This window comes from Watersipora subatra, chromosome 1, assembly GCF_963576615.1.
Source record: "Watersipora subatra chromosome 1, tzWatSuba1.1, whole genome shotgun sequence".
In the NCBI taxonomy this organism is placed as follows: domain Eukaryota; kingdom Metazoa; phylum Bryozoa; class Gymnolaemata; order Cheilostomatida; family Watersiporidae; genus Watersipora; species Watersipora subatra.
Genome location: NC_088708.1, coordinates 49,341,690 through 49,357,469, shown reverse-complemented (window position 1 = coordinate 49,357,469; position 15,780 = coordinate 49,341,690). Strand labels below are relative to the sequence as shown.

General features: G+C 34.3%; 1 protein-coding gene across 1 annotated transcript in view; it reads right to left on the bottom strand.

Annotated features, from left to right (window-relative positions):
- LOC137388477 (uncharacterized) overlaps positions 1-15,780 on the bottom strand; it is a 59,959-nt gene that overhangs the window by 8,400 nt on the left and 35,779 nt on the right. The window contains exons 12-14 of the mRNA XM_068074966.1: positions 9,657-9,723; positions 4,468-4,575; positions 2,612-2,676 (exon numbers count right to left, since the gene is read on the bottom strand). Of these exons, the coding sequence (XP_067931067.1) occupies positions 2,612-2,676; positions 4,468-4,575; positions 9,657-9,723 (240 nt within the window). The remainder of the gene's footprint in view (positions 1-2,611; positions 2,677-4,467; positions 4,576-9,656; positions 9,724-15,780) is intronic.

Sequence of the window (15,780 nt, the reverse complement as noted above, 5' to 3'; positions counted from 1 at the left end):
AACAATTTATAGTCCTGCTGAAAGTTATTATTCACATTTTATCAGTAATAATGCCGTAAACTGGAATAATATTGATGAATTGTCCGACTCGGGCGTGCTCACCATCTTTTCAAAAAGGCCGAAAAGGTGTTCGTTCTCATTTTGCAACGCATTTGTGGTATTTTTTTACGGCATCAGCTAATGTAAAATTTTATGATGATTAATTTGGTACCAAAATATTTTTTTGTAGACCATGTGGTTTAAAAGTTATGATGATTTATACGACAAGTATCAGGTTTTATCGAATTAAAGAAGAGCGTTAGAAAAAAGACTCCCGTAAATCGCACAAGAATCAAATCATGGTCATCCAATTAAAATTCAAACGCTGCCACCAAACCACTCAGGAACAAATAACTATTAAATATAATAATAATCTATTAAATAATTCTCCATGCACTGATTACTCATGACGATCTCTCACAGTGCACAGGACTGGCAAGCATGATAGTTGATTTAATTTGCAAGCTTTTCAAAGCATGTTTTCATATCGCAGTGCATTAGGATTCCAAATTCATTTTTCAGACGAAATATGGTTATTAAGAAATATAAATATTGTTGTTTATTACGATAATGATATTGACATTGTTAAATCCCTTTGCTAATTACCTTACGAACATAAACAGATTAGCATTGCACAACAGCGTTTTGCAAAATGAGCTTTTTCTTTCAAACACATAATTTAATTTACTATTTTTTGTTTTTGTCTCATAGTTGCTTTAAACTGTATTGACAGGTGTGAATAAAGTTAATATCTATCTAACTCCTCTAACTCCTCTAACTCGCTAACAGCGATTTGAAGGCTTAGAACAGAGATTGCTCTACGTACTTACTTTATGTAGCTACCTACGTAGGTTGACAAGTGCTAAATCAGAACTAATCACTGACAGCACATGATGCCAGTAACTGAAGCTAATGTGGCATCAAAACTACTTGATAATCTAAGTTGTCAATACGTGCGGCAAAGTTGCTTTCACACGACATATGAAAAGCTTGTGAACCTTTGTCACATTCTTTTCTAAGGTTTTTTTAAATGAGTAACAGCATCCTATAAACTCACAGGCCCTTGTTAAGGCAGGGGCGGATCTACTGTGGTGCATATGGTGCAAATGCACCACCCCAAATATGGAAAAAAAGTATAAAAAAAAGATTTAAAATCAATCAAGAATTGAGTGAATTACATTTCATTTCACTGAGAATTTGTTTTGGGAGGAAATGAACAAAAACGGCTGTAGGGTTCATTATAACGATCAAGTTTTAATGAACTTGACCTGAAATTGTTTAGTTTATAAAAAAATGAGGGTGGTCCCAATAGACATCCCCAATTGAGCCACAACTTTTTTGAAAGAAGTACTACAAGCAATTTTGCGTTGCTTGCTTTATGTTATTGCACAATTGTTTGTTAACTTTCTGTTTACATGTAATCTTGAGATTCATAGTATAATAAACATTATAAAACACCAATTTAATTAATCCTATCTAATGTCAATGTTTACCTCTAAACTTGTTGTTTGCTGCAAACAAATGATTACTACACTTTTTTGGTCTCAAACACACCTCTCCTTCATTCTAAGATGCCTGAATTTCAAAAAGTTCCACTAGCGCGGGGCCAGGCACTCCCTCCCTCACCCTTGATATATTACACAGATTTTGCACCCAGCACTTTTTCTCCTAGATCCGCCCCTGACCTACTCTTCTAGTTTCTGTAAGTCAAGTTATACACGATGTTTGCGTAAGCTCGGTCAATAAATATACATAAGGAAGTAGAGCCTTAGAATTTGCAGCAGCCGATTGAACTCAGTGAATGTAGCTCTACGGTGCAAAAGCAATTATTGTAATAGCAATATGAACCTAGTTAATCTATTACAGGCAGATGCACATTCATGGCAGCTGTACTTTCACAAATGAATAGAGAGCCGGAGGGATAAGCGAAACAGGACATGAATACCAATAGCGTCGAATAGTTAGCAAAAGTTCTGACCTTCTGCGTTGAAAGCTATGACTAAATGCATACCGCAAAACCTGTATTTGAACGTCACCTTTATTTTAACATCACCTTTAATAAAGCTTCACTCTAATTGAAGCGCTGAAAAATAGAGCGCCGTGGCATTCAAATAAAGGTTTTACAGTATATTTGCATGATCAACCTTTACTATAATAAGAGTCGTGTTTGTCTGTCTGTCCATAGCCATGCCTGGAAAATGGGAAAAACCACTACATCAAATAGGATTCAAACTCATAAAGTTCAGCGTTGCATCCTAGTATACTACTATACTACCATCCGCACCAGTCAACCAGCCAGTACATTGCAGAATACCTAATTGTACATATAGTTGCACCTGATGATCATGTACGGCATACCAGACTGCCAGGGTACTAGTTTATAATAAAACAATCGTTATAATATAAAATGACAGTCAATTACTATCAGTCATACATTGGCACCCTCTAAATTGTGGGACTCGCTAAAGCTAAGTTGGATCAAGTACTACAGTAGAGATTTATGCAGTGTTCTGTAAGTTCTAAATGCGCTGTGCAGTCATATGTTTTCGCTCCAAGAAGTTGATAAGCATACCTGCAATAAGAACCAACGGTTTTCTTCTACGGATTCTGTCTGAGAGCAGTCCAAACAAAATGGAACTGGGAAAGAGACAAAGATATACAAGTCAGAAAAGCTTTGTATAAGGTTTGCATAAGAGCAAAGCATTACATTCAAAACAACATAGCAGAAAATATCATGATTATAATCAAAAGCAGAGGCGGTTCATTGGCAGGCACATGATTAATTGTTTCCTTGTTTAGTTCACATTTCGCTGCATTCTTTCATAACCAAAATCAATACAGGTCACAGTTGTCAGATATTGTATAACATTGTTGATGAATCTGACATCCAGGGCATACCCAGATTGAGACCTTTTCGTGTACCTCGTGTTTTTCTATAAAAACCGCAAGTATCCAAGTTGATGCTAACCTGCTGGCATTATTCTGCGGACAAGTCATCACAGGACAAATTCACTAAGTTTGTCAGTACAAATACTGTTACTACTCATAGAAACACACTTATCTTTGTATCTCCTGTAGGTTTATTATGTCTTTGAATTTCAATGATGCCTGAATATCGTCTTTCACAGCTCTACCCTGTGCAGTAGATACCACACGATTTTGCTTATTTAAAATGTCCTGAGACCAATACATTGAATAAGGTTCAACTTAATCCACATATTTATGAATCCCAATTTAAGATAAAAATTATTATATTTATAACATTTGAAACATAGAAATAGTCTCAAGCAAAATCTAGTAAAAATAGGAGGAATTGAAAGGATTAATAAAGACAAGAAAATACCGTCCGTAGCAAAAAGGGAGAAAAATGGAAATGAGGAAGTAAATTGAAAAGGGGAAAAAAGAGGAAGGGGAAAAAAGAGGAAGGAAAAAGATAATCAATCTATCTGTTGGTGTAAAGGAAAGAGAGGAAAGGGTTAGCAAAAGAAATAATATCAAATCGGTGCGGTGTTGCAAGAAAGGTATAAAAAGGTAAAATAGAAAAGAAGAAAGAAAAGCTGTTTATCAGTTTGAGCAAGGGAAGACAAAGCACAAGAGCGAAGCTAAGCATCAACACATTAAACCATAATTGTCACGAACAACTTTTATCGTATTTACTAGGTAAATCAGACACGCTGATTCCGATTTTGTATTCAAATAAAGATTAGTCCACTAACTTTTAGAGTATAATGAAGGCTTTTTCACAGCGTTTTAATATCGGTCTCGAAAATAACACGATCGGCATAACAAGCTCCGCCCATAAATACGTGATGTAACCTAGCTTTTTAGGAACAGAAGTTACGTAGGGATGTTTAGACCAATTTAGAATAATAGAGATGGGTGTTTTAAAATCCATTAATATCTAAATTCAGCCTTAAAAATAATATCAGTCTTTTCTGAAAGGTAGATGAGCTATTTAGCATTGCATATTTAAAAAAACGCGATAACAACGCTAGCTTGTGATAAAACCGCGCTTTTTGAGCTCATTTTTTTCGGTGTTCAGCCCATTTAAACATCATGTAACAAGCTACGAGTAATTTTAAATAGCTTATATACCTTTTAGAAAACTGAAATTATTTTACAGGCTGGATTTAGATAATAATGGGTTTTAAGACACCGATCTCTATTATTCTAAATCGGACTAAACATTCCTAACTTCCGTTCCTGAAAAAGCTAGGTTTCGTCACATATTTATGGGCGGAGCTTGTAATGCCGATTGTGTTGTTTTCGAAACGGATATTGAAACACTTTAAAAAAGCCTAAATGACTTTGAAGGTTAGTGGACTAATCTTTATTTTGAGTACAAAATCGGAATCATCGTGTCTGATTTACCTAATAAATATGATAAAAGTTGTTCGTGACAGTTATGGTTTAAAGAAGACAACTCACCAGATGGCGGCTGCGACTACTAGAGGAATCATAAGGACAGCTACAGCCTTTTCCTTTGACCAGCAGTTAGGGATGTCCACCATGTCTGACACCCAGTACTGGATGAACCTACATGTTAAAATTTAATCAGATAATATTTTTTGACGTACAAGCTAACAACTCCGCTGGTGAAGCTCTGAAGGCGTAGAACATCTAGAGGTGAACCGATCAAGCTATAATTTTATGCCACGCATACATGCGGGATTTTTAAGAGGTGCAAATTCAAGAAAGTTCTGTTTAGCCGACAGTGGGATAGCTGTTAGTCATTTCTAAAAAGTTTCAAATAGCACAGACGGGTAGAAAAGAGGACACGGTAGCACAAATGCTGTACAAGTACTTATGCCCATCATAAGCTGCTATGGTCTCTGCTGAACAAACACGTCCCAACCTGCTATGTTTTCTGATTGTTATCTTAAATAAATATAAGTCTATTATTAGAACCACACTTATGCTCATTCCTTGAACCCTAATCTCCTATGCTCAGCTGGTCTTATCAGGTGATCAAACTTGTTTATGCTTGACCTATTCTTGCGCTGTTATGACAGCATAGCTTATCAACAGGCTATGAGGAAGTAAGTATGGCCAAGTGCCAGACAATGTGTCAACGCTCATCAAGAGTGTACTTTTAAACTAATTAGCAAATTGAATAATAGGCATTTTCTATCGTATCGAGCATCAGTTAATGTAACTCCGTGAGACTAAAATGGTCATTGAAGAGAGTTGTTCTCCAAACATTGGTTTTAAAAAAACGAGTCAAAGGAATGGGTCTTCAATGCATGGAGACAGAGATGTTTCAAAAGTATATTTTAGTTTAAATTCAAAGCAGCATGCTGCGGTTACGCCCTATCAAGCCAATTGATATATGTTAGAGAATTGAATGCGTTTTTCATTTAAAATATAAAGTACAAACTGGCTTTCATAATATCAAAAAACTAATTTGGTTAAAACCAGTGAAATCTTTACTATGACAAAGGCCTGTCCGTCTGTCTGTCCGTCTGTCTGTCTGTCTGTCATAAAAATGTATTGCTTGAGAATTTAACTAGAATATTTGGCTTGGTAGACCAACACGCTAACCACTTCCCCCAAACCACTTGCAGCATCACAGAGTATTTGTACACATAGTTATTACACATGACGATCTCTTCCACAACTAAGAATAATTGTGTACATAGTTATTACACATGACGATCTCTTCCACAACTAAGAATAATTGTGTACATAGTTATTACACATGACGATCTCTTCCACCTCTAAGAATACTTGTGTACATAGTTATTACACATGACGATCTCTTCCACATCTAAGAATAATTGTGTACATAGTTATTACACATGACGATCTCTTCCACAACTAAGAATAATTGTGTACATAGTTATTACACATGACGATCTCTTCCACAACTAAGAATAATTGTGTACATAGTTATTACACATGACGATCTCTTCCACAACTAAGAATAATTGTGTACATAGTTATTACACATGACGATCTCTTCCACAACTAAGAATAATTGTGTACGTAGTTATTACACATGACGATCTCTTCCACCTCTAAGAATAATTGTGTACATAGTTATTACACATGACGATCTCATCCACAACTAAGAATAATTGTGTACGTAGTTATTACACATGATGATCTCGCACAGCACACGGTCGTCAGCATATTAGTTTGCAGTAATAAGCAATTAGATCACTTCTTATTTACTGATCTTCAACTGCCAGAGTTTGTATTTGATGCTGTTTCTATACAAAAACTGCAAAGTACAGAATACTTTTGAAAAACTAGTCAAGTATGATCAGAGAAGCGAGAATTTTCAAAGAATATCATTACTAGCGGGTAATATGTCGAGTTAGGGATGTTGCCTCTGTGCGCAAATCGTATTCGCAGCATGAAGGACGCCCGCTGGTGTCTCCCAATGAGCACTGAAACAGGACGTAGCTAGTGTTTAGAGCAGTCAGTACTGATATTGCGTAACACACACAGATTATGGATTTGGCAAGTGACTAGTCAACAATAACAAATTCATGTTTTTTCCCAACAGTCACCGAAAGAAAAGCTGTTAGTTCACTGTACTTCCTCATGCAGTTAAACGTATACATACATTTTATATCTACGTATATGTATGTTGTACACCGCTATTACGCCGGACATGCTATCATTGTATATCGTTTATATTGTTATTTATCGTTGTATATCGCTTCCTGTTTCCGTAATTCATATTTGAAATTTTTGTGGTATTTCAACTGTTTTTCTCAGTGTGTCCCATTTAGTAGCGAACGTTATTCATCTTCATATAATTCACCACATATTTGTTTGCCGACTTGATTTGCAGATGTGCAGCCTAAATATCAGACAGATAAAACAGTTCTAATAAAATTAACAACTAAAAAAGATTATCAGTTGCAAAACTGAAATAAGTGTTATGTCATGTGAGATTTTTTACAAAGAAGGCGATGAGGAAACCCGTATGAAAGACAAGAACAGAACTGATTGGATAAAGATTGTCAGTAATTAAAGCTTTGAAAAACTAAGCGGATCAAATGTTTTGTCACAGCTAAAAGTTTTCACCAACTTATTATATAAGCACAATAATATATAATATAATAATATATAATATAATAATATAGAAAACCTTTGCTATTGTTAGATGTTGTATTAATGTTACAATTCTAAAAAAACGCTCCAATGTTATATTAGATTAGTGAAACTAAAAAACAGTAAAAGAATTATGCAGTAGTTACTACAATATTGAATAATTCTTTGGGTTCTTCCGGTACCTACTGTTCACATAATGTAGTAAGGGTTAGTCAATCTTTAGTGAGAAATACCTACTTCCTTCTCTGGTGCAAAAGGTTCAAACATTCTGTGTCACTTATGAAATGACTGTCCGCTACGCACATACTGACAACTGTCGCTAGGCGTTGTCTCGGCACAATTACTTTGCTGTCTAGGCAAATAAATCTCTATTTTCAATCACCCGACATGAAAACTTCCCAGCACTTGTAATTCCAAAACATTCTTGGCTTTGCTCGAAGTAATTTCCTACTTACTGCATTGGCAGTTTCTCAAAACATTGCACTTTTGTAACGGGAGGTAGAGCAGCTGGTAAAAACTAAATATAAAACAAAGTATATCAACCTAATAAAAACCATGCCAGCTAAGTTACTCTAGTTTATACTACACTTAGTGTAAGTTAGTGTAAGTTACTCTAGTTTATACTACACTTAGTGTAAGTTAGAGTAAGTTACTCTAGTTTAAATTATACTTAGTGTAAGTTAGAGTAAGTTACTCTAGTTTATACTACACTTAGTGTAAGTTAGAGTAAGTTACTCTAGTTTAAATTATACTTAGTGTAAGTTAGTGTAAGTTACTCTAGTTTATACTACACTTAGTGTAAGTTAGAGTAAGTTACTCTAGTTTAAATTATACTTAGTGTAAGTTAGTGTAAGTTACTCTAGTTTATACTACACTTAGTGTAAGTTAGAGTAAGTTACTCTAGTTTAAATTATACTTAGTGTAAGTTAGAGTAAGTTACTCTAGTTTATACTACACTTAGTGTAAGTTAGAGTAAGTTACTCTAGTTTAAATTATACTTAGTGTAAGTTAGTGTAAGTTACTCTAGTTTATACTACACTTAGTGTAAGTTAGAGTAAGTTACTCTAGTTTAAATTATACTTAGTGTAAGTTAGTGTAAGTTACTCTAGTTTATACTACACTTAGTGTAAGTTAGAGTAAGTTACTCTAGTTTATACTACACTTAGTGTAAGTTAGAGTAAGTTACTCTAGTTTAAATTATACTTAGTGTAAGTTAGTGTAAGTTACTCTAGTTTATACTACACTTAGTGTAAGTTAGAGTAAGTTACTCTAGTTTAAATTATACTTAGTGTAAGTTAGTGTAAGTTACTCTAGTTTATACTACACTTAATGTAAGTTAGAGTAAGTTACTCTAGTTTAAATTATACTTAATGTAAGTTAGAGTAAGTTACTCTAGTTTAAATTATACTTAGTGTAAGTTAGAGTAAGTTACTCTAGTTTAAATTATACTTAGTGTAAGTTAGTGTAAGTTACTCTAGTTTATACTACACTTAGTGTAAGTTGGAGTAAGTTACTCTAGTTTAAATTATACTTAATGTAAGTTAGAGTAAGTTACTCTAGTTTAAATTATACTTAGTGTAAGTTAGTGTAAGTTACTCTAGTTTATACTACACTTAGTGTAAGTTAGAGTAAGTTACTCTAGTTTAAATTATACTTAATGTAAGTTAGAGTAAGTTACTCTAGTTTAAATTATACTTAGTGTAAGTTAGAGTAAGTTACTCTAGTTTAAATTATACTTAGTGTAAGTTAGTGTAAGTTACTCTAGTTTATACTACACTTAGTGTAAGTTAGAGTAAGTTACTCTAGTTTAAATTATACTTAGTGTAAGTTAGAGTAAGTTACTCTAGTTTAAATTATACTTAATGTAAGTTAGAGTAAGTTACTCTAGTTTAAATTATACTTAGTGTAAGTTAGAGTAAGTTACTCTAGTTTATACTACACTTAGTGTAAGTTAGAGTAAGTTACTCTAGTTTATACTACACTTAGTGTAAGTTAGAGTAAGTTACTCTAGTTTAAATTATACTTAATGTAAGTTAGAGTAAGTTACTCTAGTTTAAATTATACTTAGTGTAAGTTAGTGTAAGTTACTCTAGTTTATACTACACTTAGTGTAAGTTAGAGTAAGTTATTCTAGTTTATATTATACTCAGTGTAAGTTAGAGTAAGTTATATGGAATGCTTAGCATCACCTTTACAGGTATATCCTTATCTGCCCATTGCCAAGCCTAAACTTCTGTTCACTTGTCTCTAAGGTGAAGATACAGTAAACACTTTTTTTTATTAACTATTACTTTATTAATTTATTTTCTAACATATAATTTAATCGCTTTTAGTTTTATATAGTGTGTTTGTATTAATGCCTTGTATAATTACCTGCAGCATTTATTTAGGCCTTATCATAGGTTTTTAGACTGTGAAACTAATTAAAGAAATTACTGTGTATTCCTATGGGAATATTTGCTTCAACATAAAATGGTTTTAACATACAAAGCAGATCTCAAAGCAAATTATGTAAAAGTTGGACCGTAATACGGTTTTCCATAATTCCTTACGTGAAAACTGTTGACACTCCTTGTTGCATCATGAACCTTGTAATAAAAAGCCACCTGAAGTTGGAATCTACAAAAGAAGCTCAACTGTTACATCCAGCAGGGAGACTTAACTGTAGATGACTTAACTGGAGACTTACCTGTAGATGCATCGCTGCGCTTTGAACGTTTTGGTTTATAATTTTTTAGCAGTAGATTTTAAAAAGGTTTATTATATTTTTTTTGTACGATTTATTATTATTATTATATTTTGTATTTAATTTTTCACACTTAAGTTCTATCCAATCAAAGGACTTTTAGACTTTTAGGTTCGTGAAGTTTAGTTTTAAATGGTTCAGCTCCCAGGGAACTTTAAAGCATAAAGGAAGTGGCAGGGAGCCAACTGGGTGAGCAATTTAGGGTATTTGGCAAGCTTCCAGAAGATGAACTATCACTGATTGCCTAATGTTCAGGTTTTAACTTCTGTACTTGTTGAATAAAATAACCTCTTATTCAGTGACTAATCAGGGTCCCTAGAAATGTTAGCCTAATTGAATTAATATTTTTGGTATGCTGAACTCCATCTAGTTGATCAGTACCAAACTATCACAAACTGGAAAAACTCAGATGGGACTGGCCACTATTAAATTTTTAACGCGTACTGTGAATGGTACAAAGCTATTCTCTCCATAAAAGATAGGTATTGTAAGCTATTACGACTTTCCTTGTTTTTATTGCACCACTCTAATATCGCTTTCATTTTTTCTTGCAGTTCCAAGAATTTCAGTCCTTTGGTTGCGATTATAAACAACAAATTTCTTGCGACTATCGACAGAACTGCCTTATAATTTTAAGATCATCTTCATTTTTCTTCGCGTGAAACAGCTTACAAAAGGGCAGTCATTCTGGTGCTTGTCTGATGGCAGGAATATAACAAGATTGTTCAAAAAACTTTACTTCTAGCTACGCATATGTTCCATGTAACAATGGTATATGCTCTCATCGTTGTTATACTCTCTTTTGCTAGTATTAAGTTTTCAAGGAGGCGATGATATGTTGAAAAATATGTTCATCAACATGAGAAAATCAATAAGTCGAAAAATGATCCATCAATACACTAAAGTGTTTTTTACTAGGAATCCGTTCAAACACAGAGTTCATCGATGTATGCATGTATTAATGAACAGAATTATGTCACGCTAGATTCACAGCCAATCTTTTACCAATAGGAAAAACAACATCAACAGTTATCAGCAAGTCGATTAATACTAATAATATTGCTATTCTCTTACAGAGCGACCAGAGCCTCGTAAAGTCATCGATCACTGGTTCTACTCTCATTGTACCCCAAGTAACATCTTTATATGGAATTTTGTCACTTTGGTGTACGTTAGTGAGCCTTTGGTGTACGTTAGTGAGTGTATGTTAGTGAGCCTTTGACATTTACTAAGTTACACTTCCATATGGTGCTGCAATGTCATCATGGAAACAGCCGTATTGCCCACGTCTTTTCGTTATTCAGTGTTGCTGTTTGGAAGTGAAACACTCGTGCAATTCGCCATCTTTGTCTATGGAGATGATCTTAATGACCAACGGCGTCTCACTTGGACATGCGCAAAGGTCTTGCTTGACCTTGACATAAGGCATCGCACAAACTTTTTATATCGAATTGAGGCATGGAGCAACGCACTTCCCACCCATTGCACGAATTTAATAACACTTCAAAAGCACATGATAAGGACCATTCGCAAAAATCCCGCCTCACCCACACCAAACCTCTTTTTAAATCATCATCCATACTACCTATCAGTTCACTATATTCATACGGCATTATACTTTTAGCCCATCATGAATTTTATTGTAATTACATCCCTCGCACGATATATCAAACTCGATTATGAAATTTCTGGCTAAATCTCCTACAATCTTCTTCCAATGCAGGCCATCGCAGGGTGGATTACCAACAGGCCATCGCAGGGTGGATTACTAACAGGCCATCGCAGGGTGGATTACTAACAGGCCATCGCTGGGTGGATTACCAACCGGCCATTTCTTGGAACCAACTCCCTAATACTATAAAAGCAGAGAAGGAGGCCAGTTTCAAGAAAAAGCTTAAATTACATCTTTTAACAAGTGAATAAAACCTAATTACCCATAAAAATTGACGTTGATTACACGATGACGACAAGCCCGACGCCACTGCTAGCTATGCGTATTATGAGCTTCATCAGTTTTCCAGCTTTTTGTTTAACTGCTATTGTTGATGAAAATAAATAACACACAAAAACAAAAAAACCATTGCTCTACTACAGCACTTTACGGAAACAATGATCTGCTCGCTGGCCCGGTGCAGCGCTTCAGCACCCAGGTGTCACCACACCGCCACTGTATGGAAACATAGTATTACTATCACCTTATAGATACCTATAGTGATTACGCAAGAGCTTCAAGCACCTAAACTTGTTAATCTTGCTAAAGGTCTCTTATGGTTTATATTTATATAGTAAATAATATAGTAATATAATTTAAAGGTTTGCAAACCTTTAAATTAGTAATTATATTTGTAAAACAAATTTCTTTGTTAAATAAGAATACAACTAGTTTATTTCCATTTCTTCGAGATTATTCTAGGTAGCTTCGAAACTGTCTCGTTACGCTGTAAGAAGCTCATATCCATCTTTAACACGACCCGCGTGAGATAAATCATGTTCGCCACCCTGGGATATTAGTAAGAATGTCACGAGGAAATGGTTTTATTCAGATTGCTGCTTGTCACAAAACAAGGGCTCGTATTAAGGATGTGTAGCTTATTCCATGGTGACACGACCCTAAAGCAATTGTGTATAAGGAAACTGCTCATTGCCGTGACTAATTATGTCATTCCACAGAGAGATTATCAAACGCTACAGAACTGAACGATATCTGAATTACAGAGCTATTATATAGCTATGTGTGCACATGCACGTAGACACATGGAAGGGTAGCAGAGTTTCCTCTTATGGGAGGGTAGCAAGGATTTGGTCATATTTCTAATCCAGACTTCGCTTATGACAACAGATTCAGGTTATCGTGTGTCAAGGCTTTTATAACGACTCATTTTTTGGAAAGAGTAGTTTTTGCTCAAAGCAAGAATAAACATTTAGCTTGCGTTTCCAGTCATTTTGTCATATATATCCAACAGAAAACTAGATTGTCAGACATATTTTTTACAGATAGCTTTCTGGGTTTAAACTGTGTGTATAATTAGTTGGTTTTGACTAAAATCCAAAACTTTAGTTGCTAAAATATGGGTAACTTTTTTAGATATATGTGCAGTTAAAAAATGAAAAAAACTAAGTTCATATTAAGTTAGCAAAAACAATGAAAACCTGCCCACTGAGACATTGTTTGGCTGTGTCAAAGTCCACACTTATTCGACCAAACAAAATTATTTGCCGAAATTTGCCCCGGATGACAAGAGTACCTCCAGTAACTCAATGTTGGCACTCGAGTTCATCGAGCTTCCTAGTAATTCATCAGCAGCGCCCAGCGTGAACCAAGATTAAATCAGTGACAGTGGCCAACTTCTACTATGGAGTTTTAACTTCTCTTTTCGTTATCAGAACCTGAGACAAAATTCTGCTTATACGCTGAGTTTGTTTTGATTAGAGTGTACTAATATACAATGTTCTGTGTATTTAGCTGAAACAAATTCAATGTAATGCAATATGTCTTAACATTCTTTGTATCTCTCAGTCTGCTATTAGATTAAACTCCAAGTCAACTCAAGAATTTTGGTAAAAAGAAAAGTCTTCATTCTCGAGGGTTTATTTTTTTGTGAAAAGATGAAAACACAAACAATAATTCACATATTTATTTCTATTTCCTGATATTCTGAGTTGATGATATCGTTAAAGGATGTTGTGCTTGAAAAACTGATTGCAACATTTCAGCAGAATGTTTGTATCTAGCAGATATGTCAAGAATGATTTGCTCGCAACATGTTTTGCACATATGTGTACGAGGTGGCTAGGGAGAGCGTATTTAAAAACATTCAAATTTGTAGCATACAGGGTCATTCCTAAAGTAGTTCTTTTTAATTCTGATTTATATTATTTTATTATTAATGTTCTTATTATTCAGCTCATTGTTTAGTAAAGGGGCAGCCATAACAAGTTTCTCAATTTTGATTTATTCTCTAAAAAATTCCTCTTTCAAAGTCTAGTATTTTTAAATGCAAGATTTGTTACACGTAAACTAATTAATAGGCGCTAATAGTATGCACTGTTATGGCCCAATTAATAATCTGGTGTAGCATATTTCCTGGTTTTATGGTCAACCAGCTGATTACTCCATGGAGGAGAATGGAGGAAACAAACAAAAAACTAAGGTTGAGCCTCAAAGACATTAGTGAAGTAAAATATGTCCTTGTAAAAAATGGCATTGAGAAAGTCTAGGCTCTCTATTGCATCCTGTGATTCAAAATTAGCAGAAATTATTTGAGAAGCTTTGAGATGTTGCAAGCTAAAAATACAACAAGGGTGAGGAAAATATTACTTGAAACTTTAGCTTGTCTGTTGGAAAATTTGTATGTTGGAGTTTGTATGTTAGAGTTTGTATTTTAGATCGTAATTTGTATGTTAGTGCGATTGTACATAGATGCAATTGAATTTCAAAACAGAGATAAATAGAAAAATCTTACATAAATTTTTTGTTTGTCTAAATGGTTATTTTGATACTATAAGGTGTATCCTAACAATAAGGAACTGTAATCTAGTGCGACCATATTACCATCTTTCAAGCGCCGGCGACATAAAAATTTATGAGATAGCGACCTTCTCCTTATTTCTTTTAGCAGATACGTGGTGCATTTCTGCTCGTTACTCACACATTTTATTGTTTTTTGATAGTCAAAGAATCATTGTGTTTAGGCCAAAGCTGTTATATCTATGCGCATAAAACGTTTTGTCACACCAATAAAGTTTCACCAATATATTATCAACTCAATAGAATGGAAAACCATGGCTATTGTTAGCTATTAGATAAATTTTATACGATTATGCAAGGAAAGCTTTAGTTTTTTTGTTATATTTTATTGGCAATAATTTCATTTCAAATAAAAATATGTTTATATATAACAGTTTCAAATAGAAAGCGAAACAGGCATGCGATATGCCATCCTTGTGTCACCAATGGTCTCGCATGTGCGCACATAGGTTAAGGACACAACCTTGACATAAGGCATTGTACAACCGTGACTCTATTACTGCGCCCGATGGAAACATGACCTGCTTGTCAGCCATGTGTAGTGCTTGGACACTGGCGCACCTAGGTGTCGCTATGCTGTTGGATGTGACATCTTTATGCCATGGAAATGGACTTGGCGAGTATTTTGTTGAATTATACCTTGATGCAGTAGGAACAAAAGCTGTGTTCTGTCATGCGCATAACGAAGAAGAAGAGAGAAGTAACAGCTCATAAGAAGTAGCAGCTTTTCCTTCTGATGATCCTTGGCTTTTTTTGTCCTTAACCTCTTAATTATTGAAATGAGGTGTTATAAAACCACTATTTATATAAAACCACATTATAAAACCACGTTATTATATCGCACCCTATGAAACCATGATCTGATTATCAGCCCAACATAGCACTTCAGCACTGGGACACCCAGATGTCCTACAGTATCGCTGTTTGGAAATTTAGTAATGGTCATACAGGTGAGATAGGCTTTCAGTTACAGTGGTCCGTGAAATAAACTGGACCCTGCTGGAAGTCATGTACATGTGCATGACTTGAAATATACAAATAAAAATGTCTGTGGCGTGATCATATATGTACAGGCTGTTATTTTTAACCATTGAAAATAAGGTGTTCAGAATTTAGCCTACATAATCATTCCAAAACATAGTTTTACAGCTGTTTGGTTTACATATTTAAAATCAGGACAAAATGAAGAATATGAAGAAGAATTTAATATATAATAATTATTATTAAATTATTATATAGCTATAATAATAATTATTAATTATTATTATAGCTAGATAACAATAATTAATAATACTATTAATGCTATTAACTAAATTCACCATGAGTAACAATGTGGTAAGTGAGAATTTTAATTTTCCAATAGAGAGGTCCAGTTTATTTCGCACACCATTGTATTTTTAGT